The 25,197-nt window shown below is 39.3% G+C and overlaps 2 protein-coding genes across 5 annotated transcripts in view; both read right to left on the bottom strand.

Annotated features, from left to right (window-relative positions):
- Positions 1-20,349, bottom strand: part of TNFAIP8 (TNF alpha induced protein 8) — a 63,793-nt gene extending 43,444 nt beyond the window's left edge. Inside the window, exon 1 of the mRNA XM_074931908.1 lies at positions 20,244-20,349. Coding sequence (XP_074788009.1) covers position 20,244 — 1 coding nt within the window. The 5' untranslated portion in view covers positions 20,245-20,349. The remainder of the gene's footprint in view (positions 1-20,243) is intronic.
- An 868-nt stretch (positions 20,350-21,217) lies between these two features.
- DMXL1 (Dmx like 1) overlaps positions 21,218-25,197 on the bottom strand; it is an 86,072-nt gene continuing 82,092 nt past the window's right edge. For all 4 annotated transcript variants that reach the window (XM_074932514.1, XM_074932515.1, XM_074932516.1 and 1 more), the window contains one exon: positions 21,218-24,839. In XM_074932514.1, coding sequence (XP_074788615.1) covers positions 24,615-24,839 — 225 coding nt within the window. In that variant the 3' untranslated portion in view covers positions 21,218-24,614. The remainder of the gene's footprint in view (positions 24,840-25,197) is intronic.

The raw sequence follows: 25,197 nt of genomic DNA, 5'->3' as shown, positions 1-25,197 counted from the left end.
TTTCAGAGCGAAGTTAGTAAACCTATTAAGATTTACTGTACTTGCTGCCTTACAGGTGAATCAACAGAAGTGTACTGGGTCTGGCTAGCATGGAGTTAACTTTCTTCATAGCAGCCCTTACGAAGTTTCGGATTTGTGACCGAAACCAGTTGATAACACCAATGTTTTGGCTACTGCTGAACAGCTTCAAGGTCCCCTCCCCTCTCACTCTGCCCCCCCACTCCATGTGTAGGTTGGGAGTGGGCAAGAAGTCAGGGGGTGACACAGCCGACACAGCTGATCAAAGTTATTGTCCATACCATGTAATGCCGTGATCAGCATTAAAAATGGGATGGGAGTTGGGATGTTTTTCTGAAGTAGCCATTCTTCTGGGGCTGGCTGAGCACTGGTCTGCTGCTGCTGGTGGTAAAGACCCATAAGCTTCTTCCCTTGCTTTGATCCTTCTGATACTCTTCCCTACTGCTTGGGAGGGGGAGTGAGCAAGTGATTAGGTGGCAATTTACTTTCTGGCCAGGGTCACCCCACCCCAAGAAGGAAAGCCCCAAAAGCTCTATTAGTAGGAACTACTTTTATTACTACTACCCTATCCACTTCAGCTGCTACAGATCAGCTCCACAGGGCTCTACTTTCTAAGACAAAATTCATCCACTGGAGATCACTGCTTTCCAGTATCTGCTCTCTTTCTAGAGCATTTGTCCTCCTTAATATTTTTGACAAATAAATTTGGGGCAGGGCAGATCAGGATTGTTAAGACAAATTAAGTTTACATAAAAAAGGGAGAAATTCTTCAGCAAAATATTGTGTACTACCAGATAATTGTTCTTAAGAATTAAGAAGAAAAAACCCACAGCAAAACACCTCAAAAAAAGACTGTTTTAATCACCCCAAATAATTCCTATTATAACATTTGGGGTTTTTTTATTTTATCCGAGTGGTGATAGATGAGGAAACTAGCAGTGTGAGTCTACACAGCAGCATGAAAAAGTAGGTACATTAATCCCACTTCTTGTTCTGTATCCAAGCAACTACATTAGATACTTTCTACTTTCTTTTCCAACTGAGGGTATCAGGCCAGAAAACACTAATTTCTGAGGCTGATTATAGATTACATGATCTAGATATTCACTGCTAGCTACAACTGTGGGTACAGACCCTTCTTTTTTTAACTATCATCAGTAAGTACCTTAGCCTGCTCATTAAAGACGTCACAAATCCCTAAACAATGTACTCTTCAGCTGTCTCTTGAATAAGTTGGAAAAAATCCTCAGCAGTGAAATCTAACATCTGTCTACCAAACCTTCATCACACTGGTTCAGCAGATAATAAAACACAACTGTAAGAGGGAAGCAAGTCACAGCATCTTAGCTCTATGTATTGTCTTGATTTAGTCAAGTACCTCTGTCACAACTAATGCTATTTTAAGTGATCTTCTGTATTACGGCTTTTAAAGAAGCAGAGAACTGCAGCAAATAACTCAGGATTCAGTCTAACTCATTTAAGAACTATCATAATTTTAACTTTTCCTATATTTTGAAAAAGAGACTGAAGATCAGGATTAAATACTATCAGTTTTCCTTCCTTAGTTAATTTAAAATATTTTTTAAAATCCCATGCTTCCTTCACATGTACTGACTGGCCATTTGCATTGAAAAGCCTATATAGAAACAACTGAACAACGGCTAAAGAAGCACATTTTTTAAATTCTCCATGGTTACTAGTAGAAACATAATAATTTTTTGACATGCATATGTATGTCAGCTACACATTTATTTACTGAGATGTTTATACAGCAAAGGATTTATCTAAAACACAATGCCCGTACATGTGGATTGCAGATGCTACATCTGCCCTTCTCATATATATCGTGGAATACAACCCTGCCACTGCTGCCACTGTGAAGACATTCATAAGAGCTAACTACAAAATTAAAATCACTGGACATAGCTAAAGAAAGGCTAAGATTAATGAAAAAAATCAGTGGCTGGCATCTTTTGTTTTCCATAGATCTACTGTCCTTAGATATTCCTGGGTCAAATTTCCCTGCATTCCAAGCTAAATCTCTCACTTACTGCAAGTTGCACTAATAAATGCCAGACACTACAGTGGCACAACATGCTCATTATGGATCATAAGCATTACTCAAAGGCAGCTTTTTCTGGTATGCAGCTTTACATTTGAGAAACAAAGCCAAGCTGTATTCAAATACTCAATGCTCCAACAAAAGAAAAACACTTTAAAGACTGGCTAAAAGAGTATCAAACACCTTTCCTAAAAGTATTTCAGAATCCAAACACTCTACAAATTTCCTAAAAAATTCTTATACACAGATGTTGATTATAGTGATTTAAGGCTGAGTAAATTACATCTGTAATTTAGGAAAACTGCAAAACGGCAAACAGCAAAGGGGAATGGAAAATGGAAAAAAGTGACCAGACCAACTACAAGCCTGTTAGTTTACAGCAGCATTCCAGGTTATGGAAAGCTTTTTAAAGAAAGAGAGGTTAATGAAACTGAAACATAATTCAGAAATGTTTATCTCAAAAGTAGGTCATGTGAAAATAACATCCTATCTTTCCCAATCTAGACTTACTATATGGAAAACTACTAGTGAATGATAGACAACCATTAGTGCGTAACTGGACAGTGGACTTGCTAAAGGAAAAATGTTAACAGGGAGTAATAGAAGGGTAAACAGGAGGCTAAAAGAAGGTTTATCATACAGTTTAAGTAAGGCTAAACCTTGCAACATATTTAACCACATATTTAACCAAAACTTCAGTAATAAAACGTGGCTCAAAAACAATGCGAGAGTTTGTGAGATGCCTCCCAAAAAGCTGAGAAAGATGAGAAAGACAAAACACGCAGGAAAAAGTGAACAATTCTGAGAAGGGCTAGTTTCATCGCAACGGGATATAGGCCAGTATTTCTAAGTGCAAAGTGAGACTGAGAGACTTTTATGCATACAAACTTTTAAGCATTGCCTCCAAATGAAGTGGTTGCACAATTCCCAACTTTCAGACATGTTACACTGACTGTCTTTTCCTCCCACCCCAGCCTAAGAGCTCCCTATGGTAGCATAAGCATCTGCTTAGCTCTACGGCACATCGCATTGCTGAACTGATTCACGGAAAAAAATTGCTGGGGGAAAAAAAAGGCTAACTGATCTCATGACCAAGTTCCTCAGTCTGATGAACATCAATGTTTCTGCTGACACAAGAAAGGAAATAATACAAGCATGGGAGCAGGACTGAATGACATTTTTGGCAGCCAAAGATGTGTGTGAAATTAGTGCTTACTCGCTTGAATCCTTCAGTAAAGAGAGCATATCATCAACTGGAAAAAAAGAGAAAAGGTCCTGTGCCACAAGATCATGACAAATCACCCAATCTGTTACTGCTCTGAAAAAGATAAGACCACAATGGTGGAGTGCAGACTCTTATCTGCATACGAAGGATGACATAGACACTTGGTATGCAATTAAACAGTAAACCACAGCTTCAGCTCTTTTACAGAAACTCACAAGAGGCATGAACTGTGTGGGCTTTAAGGATGCCTTGTTTCTTATCCCATGTCCAAAGCTAAGCCAATATCAGAATCCTTTTAACCAATTAAAGCCAACATAGGTCAAGAAATGGTTCAAATCATCTCTTTTCTGTTCTAAGGTTGAAAACCTATTAGCTTACATTACCGTATTTCCTTCAGTTATTCAGCCCTTGACAACAACTACCAGTCCAGTGCTCTAGCTGTATTTATCATGCCTAATCCTTCAGTGCTTGATTACACAGGGACTCCTACACTCACATACCACACTTTTCCAGAAATATTACTCCTGGATAGCCTATTTCTCAGACACAACTCTCATTACACTCAGGCATTAAGCGTGCTTGGTAAGTAAAGGACATTACCAGCCCTCAACAGCTTTCCCTAGGTGCACTGCATTTCTATCTACTCACTCTGCACACAACCTGCCAGAATTTGATCATCTCAAGACCCAAATTCAGGCCTGCGACAACAATATCCCTAGCTTGGCTGTCATTGCATCATACCTGCCTTGTCAGCATTGATGACTGATCCTGCTCATTTTAGCAACCACTCGTTTCACTACACAGCACCCAGCTCTCCTGGTGGAGGTGGGTAAGTAGAGGACACTTGAACCACTCTCCGCAACAGTCTGGGATGGCACTAGTGCAGTGCTAACCCCAAAGGCTTCCTTCTAGGCTCACATACCCACAATCCCAACACCTACTGATGGCTAAAATTCTGTATTTTTCAATATAAACAAAAACCACTGAGCTTCTCTTCTGCTGACTGGGTATTTTTTGTATTAAACTGGACCTTATTCACCCTCAAGCCAACTCCAGATGAGCAGCCACCTCAGCAGCGTGTGCTCAGAACCTACACTGTTTAACCTTCTTTGCCTGAAACAAGGATAACTTCACCTGCCAACAGATTTTTCACCATTCTTGCAGTTAGCTCAAACAGATGAATCCTGCCAACATTTGCCAAAGTAGCAGCTTTTCTCAGACATAGAAAGTGAAGGGGCCAAACACACCACATGTCTTTTTGTTTCAGTCAGGACTTTGCAGACTCAAGCATGCACCAGGGCTGAATCCACCCAGGGCCTAACAGCCCTATATGCCCTTGAGCTCCAAAATAATCTGCTACACCGTCATATACACTACTCAGAGCAGAAAAACATGTCTTGCCGTATGTTTGCTAATAACGTGCATAACAATCCAATGATAATGCAGCCAGATGAGCCTGCATGATGATGATTAGTCTTCCAAGCTCTACCAGAAATGCTGCTGCAATATGACAGTTAATGCCAAGACCTATCTATGCCTGTGGCACCATGAAACCCTTAGCAGAGGAGCCCATCAGTAAGACGAGAAAAGAAAAAAAATCATAAGAAGTAATTCCAGCAGAGACACAGCTCTATCTAGAGATGTTATTTAAGACACATGTATATGTAGGTACGTAAACAAAAGTGTGTATGTACCTACACTGTTCACAAGAGAATTCAAACCAGAGGAAAAGCAAAGAAAGAGCATATCAGTCGAGGAGAGGGAGTACCCATCCTGTAGAAGCAGGTGCAAGAGTTTGGCTTATATACTCTTTCAACAAGCAAGCTCATTACAGAAGACCTCAGTATAAAAATATCCAGGGGCTGAGCAGCAGGTAATGGAAAGAATTATTTCAGCTCACAGGCTGATATGAAAACAAATGACCACAGACCAGCCACAAAAACCAAGTAAAACTTTAAACATCAGCATCCTCCAGTACTAGACCAATCCTCCACCATGTACAGAAGGTGCAAACAGCTGGACAGAATTAAAACAAAGTTTGACTGCAGTGTGAGATGCAGTTGGTTACTACCAGGGGACCTGAAGCCTGTAATTCAGAAGACAGGCTTCTTCCAGTGACCTCTTCCTAAAACACTGCCACCACCAGCGTAATGAAATTGGTATGAACATATACAGGTCCAGGACAAAAGCAGGAGACCTATTTCTTATAAACCTTATCAAAAATAATTAGGGGGATGTCTTAATAATTGAAGCAAAAATTCTGGCAAGCATCACCTGATTTCAAGTTAACAGCATAAATATTAGCAAAAAATATTTAGCATGCATCCCAAGGTGATTAGTGATAAAACACTACAAAAGATTCTCTGTGAATCAAAGTGGATAGTATTCAATATTATTTGAAGAACAGCACTAAAATTTATGTACAGAGACATATTATTTTAAAAAACTGCACAGCCAGCAGAACTAACAAAATTGCCTATTATTTACTGATTTACTTGATATTATGACCATCACTTCTGAAGTTAGATTTCTTTAGATTTATCATTCTCCTAAACAAACAAAATTGAACATTTAATTAATGCATAGACACTTTTCTACTCCTGCCATGACAAAAACTATTTTAACAGGCTTCAGATATTATAAATTTAGTTTCTTCTTTCAGGAAACAAGCTTGAGAAATGACTTTTACAGTTTCTATTTGAAAAACCATGGAAGAGCAGAATCTGAGTGAAAGCGGCAGATAACTGCAGCAAGTGAATTGGTTTCAGTTTATGACTGGAAAAGCTTGTGCTGGTTTTAACACGCATTGCGTGAAGCTGTTTCTTAACAGTTCAGATTCCTGGCTTCAAGCTCTACACTAAGGAAAGCTGTATCAGTCACCAAGCAATCCATCTCCTTGCACAGTCTCAACAACAAATATATTCATTATTTTGCAAGAGGGCAAACAGCTGCACTTCCTGGAATGTGCTGTAACTAGTCATCTTTACCACCAGGTAATGTTAGCAAAGCTCGATGTATTTGAAACCAGAACTGACATTATCCAAAGGACACTGTAAAATTTCCTTATTATATGACTGTTAATGAAGTATGCTTCCTTACAGCTATCCTGTGCCAGAAATTGTAGTTGACACAAGGAGGTGTCTTAATTGCTATTCTGAGTTGCTATTAGAATTTCATTCTAGGCTACGCAAATAACTTGTCAGCAGGGTTACAAATTTCCATAATTTTACCTCTGCAAAACAGGTTCCAAATCTACATATGCTACCCAAGCAAGCATGAAAAGGCTGAAGGTGCTTGCTTCCCATGGCTGACAAACAAAAAGGTGTTCTTGCAAGACAGGAAGTGCATTCCCAGAAGCAGCACCTTACTAACAAGACTATAAAGTGGAACATGTGAATGTCATAACCCAGGAATCACTGTCTGTGTTTTTGCAGTCAAGCTCTGCTTCACACATAAACAGGAATCATAAAGGAAAAAAATCCACAAAATAAGTAATACTCATAAAAATACACAGAACTGATCCAAAAATACATTTTCTGAATATAAATTTTAAAACCAATTACTTTAAAAGGTGTGGTATTCTGCACTAAATGGTTTCTTTCTTCTAAATGATCTCAACAGATGACATTCTTCCATTTAAATCTTCCAGAATTCATATGTAGCTCTGAAAACGTTTCACAAAAAAATAACAAAATTCTTCTACATGTACATGATACCACAAGTTAAAACCCATATAGTAAGAACAGAATCTGGAAGTTTAGTTGCTGAAAGTTCAATGAGTTAAGCCTCATGCAACCTGCATCTTCTTGTGCACTAGCTAGGAATGTCTCCTATTGGAAAAAGGACTCTATCCCACACACAGGTACACCACTCCAAACAGGGGAAAATCATAATCAAATCTTCCTTGAAAATTCTGACTACATCCCAGTGCTATAAAAGCTGTTGAGGCTGTCACCTGCCACAGTTAAATGATCACTTTTACTGTTCTCACCTTACTTTTCCTTCCTAGAAGATTAAGGCCACGCATTGCTTTTCATAAAATGAAGTGTACTTTCCCTGAAAATAATACAGACTAACAGGTTTTAAAGTAGAATAAGTTATGACTTTCATTACAAGGCCTTTTTTTCTTTTTGGAACCAGCTATTGTCCACCTGTAACATTTCAGCTGCATGGGATAAGGACTGAGGTAGGAACTGTAAATATATTCTCAAGCACGCATAGGGAAAATCAGAAAACGTAAGGTGTTTTGCACTTTCTTCATTATGATAAAGCGCCTATGAAAGCACCTTAAACAATTGGACAGCGCCTGTGTATTTTCAACTCCACAATAAATAATCTATAATGTACCACATTATACTGTCCATGAAAATAAAGAATTGTCAGTTCACATTCTGTACTTGCAAGTATTAGAAATATGCAAAAACTGTATTTGGACTTCTGATTACTAAATAAGGACACCTAAAAGTACTAAAAAAGATTGAGGGAAATCACCAAAACTATCTTAAGATAAAAGAGAAGGACTTGGGGATAACATTGGATGAAAAATTGGACACATGCCAAGCAATGTGTGCTCGCAGCCCAGAAAGCCAACCATATCATTGGCTGCATCAAGAGGAGTGTGGCCAGCAGGTCAAGGGAGGTGATTCCCCCCCTCTACTTGGCTCTCATGAGACCCCACCTGGAGTACTGTGTCCAGCTCTGGAGCCCTCAACAGAAGGAGGACATGAACCTGTTGGAGCAGGTCTGAGATAGGGCCACAAAAACGGTCAGAGGGCTTGGACACCTCTCCTATGAAAAAAAGGCTGAGAAATTTGGAGTTGTTCAGTTAGGAGAAGAGAAGGCTCTAGGGAAGCCTTTTTCTGGCCTTCTAGTACTTAAATAGGGCTTACATGAAAGACAGAGTTTTTATCAGAGCCTGTAGTGCTAGGACAAAGGGTAACAGTTTTAAACTAAAAGAGAAGAGGCTTAGATTAGATACAAGGAAGACATTCTTTATGATGAGAGTGGTGAGACACTCGAACAGGCTGCCCAGAGGAGCTGTGGATGCCCCCTCCTTGAATGTTCAAGGTCTGGTTGGATGGGGCTTTGAGAGCAACCTGATCTAGTGAAAGATGTCCCTGCCCATGGCAGGGCAGTTGGACCTCCAAACCAAACCATTCTACATGTCTAATAAAAAAGGGAGCACACAACCAAGGGAAGAAAAATAGAATGATACTATGCTGCAATTATCTCTATGCTAGGCATTTTCAAAAAACAATTCAGGGTTAAAGTTTTGCTGAACAAATATTTAAAGTTAAGAATGTCAGTGCAGAGTCTGAAAATCTTAAGCAACTTTCTTCAGTCCTATGGTGATAGATTAACAGAACAGGAGACAAAAAATTAGTTTCTGAGGAGCAATTTACCATGTCGTCCCAAGCACTGAAAAGCTTTAATCACAGTAAATTCTGTATGTTATTAATGGAGCAGAAAACTCTGTTCAGAGATACTACACTTACTCAGTGTATGTGGAACTGTATGCAGGTATTACAGAGAAATTTAGAGAAACCTGTCTGGATTTGGCACTCTGAAAACAAACAAACAAACAAACAAACAAACCACAAGAGACATGAATCGTGGGGAGAAAGACAAATTTTAAAGCACCCTGAATTTAATGAATCAATTAAATAAACAACCATTAAAACCAGGTGTCTTGAGAAATATTCCTGTATATAACAAGGTTTTACTTTGTATGAATTACCTCTTAAACTGTGTATAAAAATGGATGTGTGTTATGGAGGAAAACTATCTCAAATTATACTCATGATCAAATATTACCAATTATTGAAAACTCCTCATCTAAATCATTGCAAAACACAACAGAAATCAAGTACTTATTTTTGGCGATGTGGAAGGAAGTTTTATCCAAATAGAAAAGTTTGAACTCTTTCACTCATGTTGAGCAAAAGGAGCTTAAAACTTCACAAAGAACGCTTTCCTCCACCAGATTCTTTTCAGCTTGGTTGAATTTGTTAAAAACAGACAACAATTCAACATCTGTAAACATACTTACCTTGGATCACATAACCAGTTCAATAGCCATAAGAAGTAATTCACTTACACACCTCTACTGTCAATAATGTATTTTGTGTACTCAAAGAGGAACCCATTTTCCCTTTGTTACGATTATTTCTTACTGGGTCATCTCAGGCTCCTTTTGTCTTGCACTATTTAAGTATCTCCAGGGGTTTTCTAGAGGAGAAGAGCATGGGCAATAAGAATTTCGTGTAAGTCCTGTATGGAAGGATCACACAAACAAGAACTCCAAAACTCACTAATCAGAGTAAACATTTACAGGTATATATGTTCATGTATAGTGCCAGAGGTACTACAAGAATAGATGGGTGTAAAATTAATTAGTTTACTTACTTTAGAGCACTGAAAAAAAAGAGGGTACTAAGGGAGCCAGCAAGTTATTGCCTGAAGTCTTTCCACAGTTTTGAATTTCATCTTCTTTTTTCACTAGCTTACATTAGAATAACTTCAGTAGTTTATCTTCCTGTTTTCTCTGCTGTTAAGCTGGGCTGCCAAAATATCATTGCTCTAAGTTTTTTCCTAAACTACACAGATTTGTGAACGGTCTCAGGATTTCCAGTTTAAGTATCAGGATATCAGAACTACTCCATCAATGCCTGCTTACAGCTAAAAATTAAATTATGCATAAATACCCCACCTTGAAATCATTTTAAAGAAAAAAAAGGTATGTTTTCAAAGCACTTGACCAACTTCTATTCCCTCAAAAGAATCTTGCATTGAAAGTTTCCTATCAAGATTCAGATCCAAAATAGGAGTTAGTTTTGCTATAAGGTGCCACACATATTACACAATAACTGCTGCACAATAATCGCATTCCTACAGTATTTCCTATTTCAATCCTTACTGTATTCGGCTGAAGTTTTCAGATACAGGTGCATAACTTTTGGCGCTGTGCTCTGCTGACTCAGCACGAGCCGAGAGTCACAGAAATCAGAAGTAACGGGAGATGTGGGAGCCGGTCACACGCAGATGTACCCCACCATACTGTCATCACCACCGTATGTGTCTATCTTGTACCATGTGGGTATGTTCCTAAAACTGTTATCAGACAAAATGGATGCTCCAGCTATCAAATCAACAATACACAGATAAAACATTTGTATGTCAAGTTCTGAGAGCTAGTTACTCTACCACCATGCTATCTGGACAGCCATAGCAACAGAGGCACCAGCCAGGGAAATACCATCAAATTGTTTGCAATTTATTTGCTCCCCAGGCAGATGCATTTATATGATCCAGTCTTCAGCTGCTCGTAAAGGATTGTAATACCAAACAAAGGTGACCAGTACTGGTGACTTGAAAAGTGGTCAAAGATACTCTGTGGTCATATGTAGAGAATGGAGTGGATTACACACTATGTGCTTTTTAATTGCAAATTCTAGCAAGTCTTTGTGTGTTTAATTTTGGAGAAAGTTATTGTTTTCCTAGTACTTTCTTTCAATAAAAGGGGTCAAGAGTGGGATGGGGTTTGTCCAGAGTACAGGACTTCCCCAGCTCTGATATGAAGGGCTTCTGTTAGCAGGATGCATAGCTTTCAGCAAGCAGCACTTGCTCCATAGCTTGAAAATCATAATTACAACATGGTCTTGTTTAAGGCATTAAACAAGTTAAAGGCATGTCACTTTCAGGGTTACACTGCAGCAACACTAAGCACCTGAACAAATTGCCTCCAAATTAGTCAGTAGCATTTGCCCTCGAGGGAACTTCAGTTTAATTTACTCGAGCAGAAGAAACTGAGCAATGGTCACCACTCTTCAAGCCATCTGTAGCATCAATTGACAAAATGTGTATTTCCCTCAGTTGCACAGCATCACCTTGGAAGATACGCACTTTGTCAGCTACCTGAGTAGAGGAGACACAAATACCCCTGTCTGATACCAGAGCGTTACTAAGCATTACTGAAGGACAGTTACTCCAGGCAGATAACCACAATCTCGTGTCATGTGCGAGGGTTCTGCAAAGGTGCTTTATGTGATGCACCTGCCCCCCTGCGGGCCACCCCTAGAAGATGCGGGCTGCCCACAACAGTTGTGGTACACTGGGTGCTTCTGGACATGGAGTGCATCCCTGTGGTCCAAGGTACCACGTTGGCTACTGACCCTCACAAAGAGCCATGCCCCAGTTGTGAGCTTTAATTAATGGTACAGATGGGGGTCTGACAGCTTTTTTTGATCCAAGTGTGTGTGCTCTAAACCCAGCAAGCCTTCAACACATTTTTATCATGATGAAATGCCCTGAACTGTTTTTGCTCATATCCACCCAGAACAGAAGTAATATCTAAAAAAGCGTTGGTTCACTGACTGTACCACTTTTTGATAGCAAGCCCTTAGTTCACTGAGCACAGAAAACAACTGCACTGCCACATAGTTTCAGACTGTCATGTTGGGTATCTAAACCACTTCTTACATAGCAGGAAGAGGCTTTGAAAAAGACTTCTGCCTCGCACTGTTGTAAAATGTTTTGATTAGCTTTAGGTTACTTTATTATGGTGTCATCAGCAATCCATATTAAGAAAAATGGTTTTTTAAAGGTCTCACATTTTGAAACAAGTGATTAGAAAATGAGTATGCTGAAATACTGAGAAACTTCTAAAAAACTACAGGCAACAAAAACACCTTACACAAAGTTTACTGGAAACATAGGCAAACAATCAGTGTTTAGGGATGCCCAACGAGATGGACAGCACTGTACAAACTGCAGTTAATAGTAAGGGCCACATCCTATGCTCTTCATCTTTTGATATCGCCTAGAACATTTTCAACAGACGAGGGTTTTTTGTAATAATCCAAATTTCTGGTACTCTCTCCTATCCAGCCTAGTATCTGAAGCAGAAGAAATGTATAAACTGCCAATCATCTGAGATTACATTTGAACACCTTACAGGAATGAATAGAAACCTACACAGTATTTTATTGCCTATCACTGACTTCACATTCAGTACTCCTCATCTATCCCCCAGTTATCCTCCTGGTATTAACAACAAAGTTCACATTTCCAGTGACACTAAGCTATCCACCTGCATATTCAGAACCACTTGTACAGCAAATACTGCTAGCAAATCTGCACAAAAGCATTCGGTCACAATCAGCATACTTTCTGCATCATTGACCAGTATGGTGTTTTGCATACCAGTACAACACAAATTCATAGCTTGGATTACACAGATTTCTCTACCATTCAAAGATTAATCACATTTCCACGATTATCCAATGCTACATGTAACTTTTAATAAATTTTCAAAAGCTCCAAACAAAAATGGGTTTGTAGATCTCTTTTTCTTTAACAAGAAGATTAATTTAATACACCAAAGTACTACAACAAATGTTTTAATGGATAAGAAATTAAGTGGATGTGCCCGGAAACAATCAACTGAATTCACATAAAGTAGTAGGTAAGATCTTGATATTAAATTCAAGGAAATACAGAAATATCATATAAACTGTTTCTAGAATGACATCTTCAAACAAGAAACAATTCCACCAACCAATACTTCGTCAACTACTGGGGGAAAAAAAAGGGCTGGCAGCTAAAAAAAAAAAGTATCAAGATTTCCATTACATGGTTTATAGTAACAGATCTGTATTATCTCATTATTTCATCAGATGCGAGGCTAAAGCATTCTTTCATTCATCCACATTATTATTAACATTAAATACTACTCAGTGATACAAGAAAAGAAAACTGTAATCAAACAGAAAAAAAAAATTATCTTTCAGTGTGTGTAATTATTCTGAAACTGTTGGAAACCACAGAAAGATGTTCAGAAAAACATTGCTACACTCATCCTGAATCCACTTGAGACTTCAGCAAGGGATATCCCCATAAACAAACCTCACGTAATTTACATAATTGCTTTTATTAACTTAAAAGAAGTTAGGGGGGGGAAATACGAAATACTAAACCTGTTATCCCATCAGTGAAGATCTGCCCTTCAGCTCAAATGCAAGAGTCAGTTTGCATCACAACGCTGACAAAATAAAACAACACAGATTCTTCATTTTGTTACAAAAAAAATGCGGTGATGATTTTTGTTACATAAAAATTTAAAGACAGCAGAAGTCCTTCAGATGTATTATTCCGTATTTCACTGTACTAATAACCATAACTAACTGCTTTCTTCTAACTTGACTTTAAGTTTTGAACAGCTAAGAGAACTTTAAGGCTCCTAAAATAAACTCAGCTTTGTCTCTCTTGCTCCATTTACATTCTTCTCTTCCCTGAATCTTATGCAAAAGGCTTCTACTTTTTAATCTCATAAAAAGCATAATTAAGTTCCACATGCCATTAAATCTCCCCTAGCTGTTTACAAAATCATTCCAATCATGCCAAAAAGATAACACAGCTAAAAGTGCTAGCAATACTATGAAAAAGACCAAGTCTAGACTACTTGAGAGACAGGTTTTATGTCTGGAATCCAAAATGCTGCAAGTTGGAGGCCCAAGAGCAGCAAATTACTTGCCTTGATGTAAACTCAACAACAAAAATATATCAAGGACGTAAAGCTCTAAGTAGGATGGCAAGGTATTCTCAGAAGGGGATTTTTTTTTTTTTTTAATAAACAGTTCTGCAGTTAGCAGTCATGAAGACAGTACTATACATAGCAGGATTAGATAAAATGTTAATATCAACAGTTATTGACTATAAAACATGAAGATGACCTGGAATTTTTTTAAAAAAATATTTGCTGAACAATTTTTGTTTCACTTTGTAAATAAACATAAAATACAAAATTCAGCTGAAATGCTGCTGATAAAATGCAGAGCTTTTGTTCCCAATTGAGGAGGTAGGATGTGTGATGAGGTGAAGGTGGGCAAAGGTTCCTCCACAGGACTTGGAAATTATTTTAATACACTAAAGAAAATAGGCTAAGCAAATATACAAAACAAGTTACCAAAAAGTGGAAGGACATAATGAATAAACACAAATCTAATTATGAATACTCTAAATTGTCTTAACAGTCAGGGCTTAATTACAGGCTATTTAACTAGACTTAACCTTATCTAGGTTTTTTATGCCTGTGCATACTCGCCACTTGGAGAGTACCTTCTGCAGCAGATGAGTCAGAAAGTCACAGGTACCTTCCAGTACCAACTAGTATTTCTCTACAACATTCTGAAACCAAGAGTATCTAAATAATCCAAAAATCTACAGTGTTTTGCGAGCCATGGGAGTTATGGTTTTGCTAGAGATTTCATACTAGTTAACCACAATATACCAGAGAGAGCTCTAAAAACTGCTTCATATAAAACTGTGATGCTTTATTAATAGTAATTAACATAGCAGCAACATCCTCTTTGTTCCTCAAAGCAAAGCAGCACCAAAAACCCCTTCTAACTATTTGTATAAAAATTACAATAGAATGCTTTCAGTAAGTCAAGAGACAGCTATTTACTTCGGACACTGCAACAAACAAGTTGAATCATATTTTAGGAGCATTTTGCTATTTCTGTCCAGTGACACCAGTGACTGTGTTACGTCTTAGTTTTTTGCAGAACTTGTGAAAGAAGGAAGTTAAGGTTTTGTTTCTTTTAGGACTGAGTGACAGCAGCACTGAAGTGCTAGTTAGCACACCCACCCAACAGACTTCTGACACAAACCGCTCCTCATCACCTGAAACCTACTTTTAATATATTTTTTTCAGGACTTCCAGATTAACTTATAGAACTTCAGCTGTTATCTATAGGTAAAATAAGTTATTCAGGCAAGTCTAATATTCTGCAGTAATGCCAACATACTTTTGATAGCTCAGTACTACCCATCAAATTAGAAGTGGCTGACACTGCTATAAGGGAATTGTGTCCAAAAAAATCTTCAGATAGAAACCAAAGGGTAATTCACCTTCATGGAGACTCAAAGTGGTCATAGGCATCAATTTTCCCAATGAATCTTTGAAATATGGTAGCATTTTGTTTGACAAACACTTTACCATGTCTTTGAATAAAATTATCTCCTTCTTAGACATATTTTTTCCTAACAGAAAAATTTCCTTAGCCTTCCTGAGTAACTTATTACTTTATTACTTAAATGTCTTTCAAGACAGCCAGTTTTATGACATTATCTGTGAATCGTATGCATGCTGGAGAGGATAGAGGGCTTGAAAATAACTTACTCGTAACTAGAGGACATGAACACAAAGCCTATTGCTCACATACACCTCCTCCAGGTGATTTAACAACTGTCACTCATGGTCAGATCTCATACTTGGTCAGATCTCATACTCATGGTATCCAAATAACTACCATTAGCAATGACTGCATACAGACCAATTTCTGTAGGATAATACTACTGTATTCTTCATTGCATTGTTTCAAAAATTTGAAGAAAATGCTGGGGTTTGACATGTCTAGTTTTGTTGATCCTATAATACAAATTGAACTTAAAAAATAGGCATTTAAAAATACTCAACCCTATTTCTGGGAGAAAAATGAGATTTCGGATTAAGCCAGGTATATTTAATACTAAAATTCACCTACTAGGATATACGCTTTTAGTTAATGAGAAAGAATTGAAAGAAATGCATATTTTCATACTGGTATCCTCTGGATTTAATCCTAAACATACATTTTATTAATTCACTAATGCCAACTAATGGTTTTATCATCTAAAAGGCATGTAACACCTCTGAAGTCCCTGCAAGATTTGCTCAAGCACTGAGACACTTCATTTTCACCATCTGGGATTCTAAACAGAAACAGAACTGAAATTAAATTAAGGAATAACTTTAACTTGCATCATTTAAAGGGCATGCATGTTGTTTGATACTCCATCTCATACAGCCACTTTACTAAATTCAAGGCTGCTGCAGAGATCCCAGGGACCATGACAGGGAAAAAAAAGAAAAAGAAGGAAGTGAGGTTTTGGTTCCAAGTGACAGTATCAATGATCAGATCAGAAAACAGCACCTGAGTACAGGATTATCAGCTTCTAATTTAAATCATGTATTCTGTACTCTTCCCCTTCTTTGAAACTTGTTAGAGATGCTAATGAAACAGGCATGTGCTACTGCTCAGCAAATTACATGTCTCAGTCTCAGGGCACAGGGCTCACACTTCTCAGTGGCGGTAAGGTCAGTCTATCTTCAAGTTAAAAAAAGACATTCTGGTTTGAGCAAAGCATTACTGAAGAGAGAGTAAAAACGATGAGTGAAACTTCCTGCTCACTCGCTTAACTGACAAAACGCCATCTTAACTTCTACTTGATCACACAAAACATTTATTCTGGGTCTTATGATCTGAAGATGCTGGAGGCATAAAGGAAAAAAAAAAATGTAACTAATTTCAAGCCATTCTCACTATCTTTGGTTCTGAAGCCAATGTGAAATAAAAAGGACTAGGTTTTCTGCTACATTACAGTTGAAAAATGTTACAGATCAAATAGACAACACAGCTGCTCATGGCTGTGAGCATACACCCACAAAAAAATCCCAAACCAACCCTAAAAAGTCCTTAAGTTACTTGGCTCCTGGAGTACCACTTTCTGTGTATTTATACTCCAAACAACAGACAAGAGTACTATCATTTCTTAAATTGAAATATATATATCACCAGAATATGTCCTGATGCTTGATCAAGATACACTGTATACAAGGTATACTTTGCCTGTGAGAAAATTCTTCCTCAATACTTAATTTTAATGTTAGATTTTGTTTTGTTCATCAGATCAGCCTGATCCACAAAACCTAACTTAAACAAAGCATAAGAAATTTGTTGGTAGGGGAAGATGAAAGTAGTTTAAATTATCTACCTAAAGGTGGAAAAATATAAGAAATGACAAGAAACATAGCTACAAAGGAATAACGAAAAAAAAAAGAAAAAAAGGAAGTGAAGTACAGTCCAAATGCCTTGTATTATGTCTCAGTGATGTTAGAAGCTATAAACCAAATTCACCCAGACAGTAGTCAAAATTACTACCAATTATTTAGATTAAGCAGGTAATTTAAGTGTACATGTCCAACATCAAGCCCATGACAAATATCACTTAGTAACTTCTTTTTCCCTTTTTATCTTTTTACTGTTCGTGCATAAGAATTAATTAAAAAATTAAAAGGGAAATTCTAGGCCAAAACCTCTGTTAGGGGGTAAACTCAAGAGTGAACATCTGCAACCTGGACGAAAATTAATCATAAAGATGTAACTTCTCTCAAACTAGCTACTGTTTACATACCATACTTTGTTATTCAGTACTTCTGTTATCTGTATAAAAAATAATTCGCAGGGATTAAAGATTATTAGGCATTTTAGTGTCCATCACTTGGAGAACTCGTCTTGATGTACTGAAATAAGAAGTTGACAAAGGCTGAGATTTCTCAACCATTTGATTATTTCCTCAGCCATATGAAGCAGCAATTTTTATTCTTTATCTAGCAGCAAGTATTTAAAGAAAACTCAAAACAGGCAAATCAAACCACAAAGTAGACTGAAATCTAGGTTTAGTCAGATTAGGCAAGTTACTATTTAACGGAAATGAGCAGCTTCCTGTTGTCAGGGCAAACAACAAGCGACTTCCATTTCAAGCCTCAGTGTTTTGTGCTCCTGCAAAGATCTGCGCCATAACTTTTATTTTGATAATATTCCATGTGAAATTTGCTTCCAGGTTAAATAAAAATAAGCATGTAATTGTACTATAACATTTTAGTTCCTTCTTCCTGCTTCTAAGCACGTTCCAAGTTCACCAAATTTTGTCTTGGACTTCCTTCCACTGCAAAACTCTTTCTCACTGGATTTTTTTCCCTACTAATTCCTGTTTAGAGCCTCAGCAAACTTTTATGTAGTTTTATGTACTTTTCTGTACACACAGCTGATGATTCCCATCTCTTAGAAAATAGACGTCGGGGATGAAGCAGTGAGGAACATCCAAACGGCCTCCTAATACTGGAGTAGCTCATTCCCTCGAGGATGTTTTTTTCTCCTCCTTATTATAATTCTTTTAATGACGCAAAGGTAAAAATGTATCCTGTTCATGTAACATGCAGTACATACATCATGTACTTGTTTAAGTTAAAATTTGGAGATCTGCAAACACGTGATGTTACATTTTTGCACTATTAATATACAGCAACAATATAAGCAGCATGATAAAGAAGGGAATGCATTTAGCCTATTTTCAGGTTATATTATCTCAGACTTGCACTGTCTCCAAAGTTTACTAAAATGTTCATTAATCACCGGGAAGTAGAAATAATAATCAGAAACTTCCACCCCAAAGAAATAAAGATTCAGATCAAAAGCCATTAAATGGAAGTAATAAGCAGTACACAGTGTCAATGGCTTTTCCTATGTATTTAAACAACATCCACCTATCTAATGTCTCGTCCACCACAGGAACAGTGTGCAGAATCAGGACTTGGTCTAGGCACAGTCCCTTCCTGGGCACGCCACAGCCTGACTTGTGATGCCCCTGCACTACCCACCTTGGGTCTCCCAACAGAAAACAGTAACTGGATCTCACAGTGATACCCACAAGTGATTAAATTCAGACCAGCGATACTCTTCAGACCCAGACCTGTGGTCTGTAGCGACCAAACGGCTAGTCTGCTGTCGCAAGGGCTGCAAGCACTTGGCTCTGCTATCAGCGCTCTTTCACAGCAAATTTCCTATTTAGAGATGACAAGAGATAAGCAGAGCTGGCAGCAGTCAACCCAGGCAGGGATTGCAATCGACAGACTGCTCCTCATCTGGTGTATCTGACTGCTCAGAGAAGTTTTGACCGCGCAGTTTGTAACATGAGTAGTTTCGCTAGTCAGTTAATGCAAAATAAGCTGTAAAGGAGCAAAACTGAAACAAGGCATATACATCCTTTGGACTGCATTTTGTTTTACCAATGCGAATGAGCTGTCAAGTAAGACTGCAAACATGCACCTCTAGAGACGCACAGACCTCCGGCATGGGAAGCGAGTGCGATCATCCAGGTTTCCAAAAAGGGAACACCACACCGAACCATGATGTCTCTTGTTTTATTAGCAGTATGTAAATAAGATACAAACTAATTTCACTGGCAGATTTTTTGCTAGTAGTATTTCAAAACGAAACTCGGGTATCCCAGAGAAGTTTGTCTTTCACCAGCACCATGCAGAGTTCAGCTGCATTACTACACTTGTTGCCTCTGCCTCAAGAGCCAAAGCTCTGTTTCGTGCGTGCTCAAGCACACCCTGCCGAGGGCTACCGCTCACTCGAGGCGAAAGCAGAAATATTTCTGAGAAAAAGCAGAAAACTGTCCCGCTGCGCGGGAAGAGCGAACAGAGGGAAAACATGCTGTTAGGCTTCCTCGAAGGGAAACCCATGTACGGCTTTTACCTAAATAAATTTCTGTGTGACGAAACTCTTAACGTGGGTGCTTTGGGGCAACTCCTGCGAGAGCCGCTCCGAGGTGGTGCCGGGGCTCTGCAGCGCCGAGAGCCGCGGGGGCAGGGGAAGACAAGAAGCGGGTCCGGGCCCCGGCTCCGGCCCCGGCTCCGGCCCCGCGGGGACTTCCCGAGTTCCGCCCCAGCCACCGCGTTCCGCCCCCCCTGCCGAAACCCGAGTACCTCCGGGGCGGCGCGGGGAGCCCGGCTCTGCTTCCCAGCACCGCCCCGGACTCCGCCACCTGCAGCCGCCGGGGAGGCCGGGCCCCCTCCGCCGCCCCTCAAGGGGGAAGCGGCTGGGGCACCGCCGGGCTGCCAGGCCCCAGCGCGCCCTGCCGCTGAGGCGCCGCCGGGCGCGGGCCCGCCCGGCCGCGGCGGGGCTGCTGCCCTCGCCCGCTCCTTCCTCCGGCGCGCAGGGCAGGGGAGAGCCGTGGAGAGCCCGGCAGGGCAGGGCAGGGCAGGGCAGGGCAGGGGGCTGCCCAGCGCGGCGGGAGTGGGACCCCGCGCCGCGGAGCGGCGGCACTTACTGTGTGGGCGCGGAACGGGGGCGGCGGCGCCTCCTCGGGGCTGGCGGCGGGAGCGGCGGGAGCGGCGCTGCCGAGGCGGTGCGGGCGCGGCGGAGGTAACCCCGGCTCCCCGCGCCGCGGGGCGGGGCGCGGGCCTGGCGGGCGGGCCAGGGGCGGCTCTGCCCGGGGCGGCTCTGCCCGCCGCGGCCGCTAGCCCCGGGGCGGAAGGGGCGGGCGAAGGCCGGGCAGCCCCCCGCGGCGGAGCCCCCTGCCCGCCCCGCTCCAGCTGCCAGCGCGCTCCCCGGGGCGAGCGGCGCGTACAGCCACGGGAAAGGCGGGCAGCTCGGCCAGCCCGCCTTCCCGCCGGGACACGCGCCGCGGAGGGGATGGGGTGGGCAAGAGGGGGGTTCAGCACGCCTGCAAAGGCAAGCACAGGCTCGGTGCTGTTTCAGAGAACATCTTTTCCTTGCTTCTTTCCCTGATTTGCTAACAAAGGAGTTACAATTCTTGCAAGGGCAAACCCCAAATAAACTTGTCCGTTCGTTCTACTGAGCTGCACGTTGAGGCGTTTTTAATTCTAGCAGCAGCTTGCTGCCGAGGGTGTAACTAAAACGGGGGCAACTCATTTGTATCTCTTCCAGAGGTGAAAAAAGAGGTGGAGTTCCCCAAGACCCTCACAGGCTTTCAAGTTTAAATGAAACAGGCAAGGGATTTAAAAAGTTAGTTGTGGAAGAAAAGCACGATCACTAAACGAGCCTTAGTCCCCCGAGAAATGACTCGGAACTAACTACAACTAATAGTTATACATTGGATTTCAAATAAAAAAAAAAACAAACAAACAAACAAACCCACACAACCGCCCCCCAAAAGCGGAAAAAGCTAATACAAGGAAAGCTAAGGCATTAACAAAAAAAGACAGGAAAGGAGAAAGATCAAAACCATGCAGATTTTAGAGCTGGAAATGGGGAGGAATAAGAAACACCAAGAAACTTGGTAAATCAGTATCTTTATTTTATAGAAAGTAGTTTGATCAGTGTGCTGAACCTGCCATTAAAGATGGTTTTGCTATTTTTAGTAAAAATAAACATTTGAAAAAATTATGTTGGAGAACATAGAGTCTCCAAGTTTATTTCCTTTTAAACGCTTCTTTTCATACCTATTACAACTAACACTGGGTGCTCTTAAGAGGAAGGGAGTGGTAGCTAATGTAGGATATCTCAACAGCTTATTTCCTCTAATGGGTAGCAAGGTTCTTAACACGCAGTAGAACATGTATAAGCTCACCTTGTGCCACTGCAGCATGGTACAAAAATCTGCGTCTATTTCACTCTCCATCTTTCTCCATAAACATTCGGCAACATCAGCTGGTTAAAAGTCACACAGCAAGCCAGTTTAAGTAACCAGATGGCCAGAGTTTTAACTCTCACAAGTTACTAAAGAACTTGGATCATATATTTGTTTGAGGTAACTGAATCAATTAGCAACACAAGAATGACACACTCTGATTGCATTATGTATTGCTACATAGACAAACACAAGTCACAGCTGCTAGTCTATGATATTTAAAAGGGACATTATCAACTACAAGCTAAGTTATTTTGTCTGAACATGGAATTATTGTCGATTAAGCATTGGTATATGCAAATTAAGTTCAATTTGTGCACATGGGTACTCAAGCACAGAACTCTGGGTAGCCACTGTTACCCTTCTGTTTGAGTAATCTGCATAGCAACAAGGAGAAAGCATTAATTTCTGGAGGACAAGTCAGTGGAAGTTAAGGACAATAGCTGGAAGAGTTTTGAGTTCAGTTCTTCCCCAGTGACTATATTTAAAGTTGATAGTGTCCCTTTAAAAATTTCAGATACAACAGAATTTAACTCATTTGGATTCTATCATTTCAAGAAAGCTACTGATAATTTGACTTACAATTGTTCATCATCAATGAACACTATACAAGCAAACAACTGATTTGTAAGTGAAGTAGCAGCAACGTGGAATTCTAGAAGGTTGAGTTTCTGCAGGATTTATTGGGAAGATGATGAAGGTGAGGCAAATACATTGTGATTTTGCAAAATTTAGTTTTAAGAATAGCTTATGGTAACTATAAACATTATTGAAAATGCCTGCTCACAGTCAGCACTTTTCTGATATAAGCATAAATTTGCCAGGATTATTCATAGTGCAGCTCTACTCAGAAAAATGACAACATTGTATGTCTTGGCAAATTACATACAAAATCTGCTCATTTCGCAGATGGTAAGACTGGTTTTTGTGATTGCCAGTACAATAAATCAAGTTTGAAATATTAAAGCTAATGAGATATAAATATTTAAGGTCAAAACATCAAGGACATAATATAATGTTGACATGATTTTAGCACTTTTTCCTTTTCTGAATGTAACTTTGTTAGTTCAGTGGGTGCATATAACTAATGCATAGCTGTAGACAGCTACAAAGTCAGGGTTTCAATTGATTCTCAAGGAGTGTGCTACTGTTAACTCCATTGTTTTCTTTCTTTCATTAGAATAAGGAGTATTAGAAACTCAGCCACTGAGCAGATATGGACATACACATCGGGCAAGTCTGTTTTGTAAGGTGGTGTCACTTAGTCACTTTTCTGGTCCATCACTGTACTTAAAACGGTTCTGATACCAATTTTGATTTCAATCTGTAAGTGTTGTGGAAAAACTATTACAATTGAATCACTGAACAGCTGTACCAGTTTGAAATGCTATCACATGCTTCTTCATGGCAAAATATTCACATTCTTTTTATTGCACAATTTGAGAATTCAGGTTATGTGCATAAAAACCTTCATAGTATTTGCACTGCAACTTGCAAAACATACATTGAGAATGACCTTAATACATTTTATAAAATCTTTTAAAACAATTTTATATTCCTAAGATAAAAGCATCCTGAGAATGTTACAAAGTTCATTTTACAAGCCCTTCGTTTCTGCTATGCTTTATTTATCCCCATAGTTCCTAATTTGACAAGTTTATTTTACAGTTAATATCTTGGTGCTATATTTCACAAAATATCTTTTAGCAAAAAGTACACCATTGGCATTCAAGTAATCCAGCCTCACATCTAATTTACAAATTAAACCTTTGTCAAGCTCTCAAGTCAGGAAAAGTAAACCAAAATACTTATATAAAGAGTTTTTAGCTGACTAAAAAAATGTAAAGGCTTTGTGCATGAATAATTTGGTCAAACATTTAAGTTATGCAGTTTAATATTTTGGCAAAAAATCCATCTATCCTTTTCAAAATTTTTTCTTTACCCCAGATGTAAACATACAGTACAAAGACTGACAGTATTAAAGTACTTTGCTGTCGAACATTTTTCCTTTTTCAAAGTACTTAGGAAAAGCAGACTAACAAGAATGTAAGTGCTAAGAATGAACTGAGTATCTTTGGGCTAAACAAAAGTCTTACTGGAAAACATGTAAAAATAAATTATTTTTTTTCTTCCTCTACAGACATGTAAATAAATAGTCTTTGAAGAAATTCTAGTGCCATATCCTAAAGCAGTATCTTCCTGTATCTTTTTGATCAAGACTAAAGCTTCACACATAATCTTGACTATTTCACTAGGAAGATATCCAGATATCCATTCATATTTACATATTTTTGTAAAGGGAGTGTTCAGGGATAAAAATATATTTATTTTTAAAAGGTAAGCCTGCCATTCTGACGGCAGCAATTCAAGCTATAGAACAGAAGACAAGTTACAGAACAGCCTTCAGTTTCTTATACCCTAGATCAGAGTAAGGAGATCAGGCAAGTTAGAGAGGTAAACAGCCTGGACTCCAGGAATGGAGTCAGACGGTGGCTCGTTATATGAATGCTTGCATGGCCAGGAGTATCTACTCATACAGGCCTTGTTTCTCTTCTACACATAGGTATAAATTTTTATTGTCAGCTGTCTAAACAAGTTGAGAAGAGAGATATAGTTGCCACAGTGAAAGAGGAACATTATCTAAGGTTTCCATCTGGATAGACCTGCTTTTAGAAGGTGGACAGTGTTGGAATATATGCAGAGACCATGCCCAGATGGTAAACTCCAGGTGGGAATGTAACTACCTCAAAAGGAAGAGTAAACCACTTCAGCAACATTTTAGCAATATTATAATTATATAATTTGGAGTCCTGTGTAGCTCTTATTTTAAGCAATTATAAAAATCTGAAGGACCTTGTTAATCTTTAAGGCATAAGTGCTTTGGGGACTAAAAGCTTCAGGTAATAAATATGGGGACAAAAAAAACCCAAAAACACCAACCTTTGTGGCACAAGCTATCATTGTGTATCTGCTTTGTTGGCTAGTTCCAGTAAAAATATTTTCAGGGATGGCAGAAGGGGAATGTTACACACTTTTCTGAAAAAAATGTTAGATCATTAATTTCAGATCATTTTTTAGCACATCATTTAAAGGGCTGAATCTATCAGGCAAGACTCTCATCTTTACTGTTCCATCAGCACCACAGGACAATATGTGATTTGCTGGTCCCGTCTCAATTTGCATGACACCTGTCCCAATGTTTCTGAAGAGAGACTGTCGAGCATGTTCATTGATGAAAGTGTGAAGAAGATTGAAGGTAGACAGACTCCATACCTGAAAAAGCATCAAAACATCAACCTCTTATAAGGATGATTACCGTGATCTCAAAATTCACCAGTAATGTGTCTTGGAGAAACTGGACTACATTTTGCTTTCATTTTTCTGACACTAACAGTAAAAGAAAAATATGTAGCAATCTGTACTGACAGTTACAGAATATTAATATTAATTTTCTATAATAAGGAATATATACAGGAACTAAGATAAGCCTAACTAAAAGGACAACTGCAAAGTAAGAATAACATTTCATAATTAAATTCGTAAATGTGAAAATCAGGGCTGCGAACAAATGCAAAACATGACATAACCAATTATTCCACACCTATGCAGGATCCTTTTTAAATTTACACAT

Source organism: Athene noctua, chromosome Z (genome assembly GCF_965140245.1).
Source record: "Athene noctua chromosome Z, bAthNoc1.hap1.1, whole genome shotgun sequence".
Lineage (NCBI taxonomy): Eukaryota > Metazoa > Chordata > Aves > Strigiformes > Strigidae > Athene > Athene noctua.
Note: the sequence above shows the minus strand (reverse complement) of the source record. Positions and strands in the feature narration are given on the sequence as shown.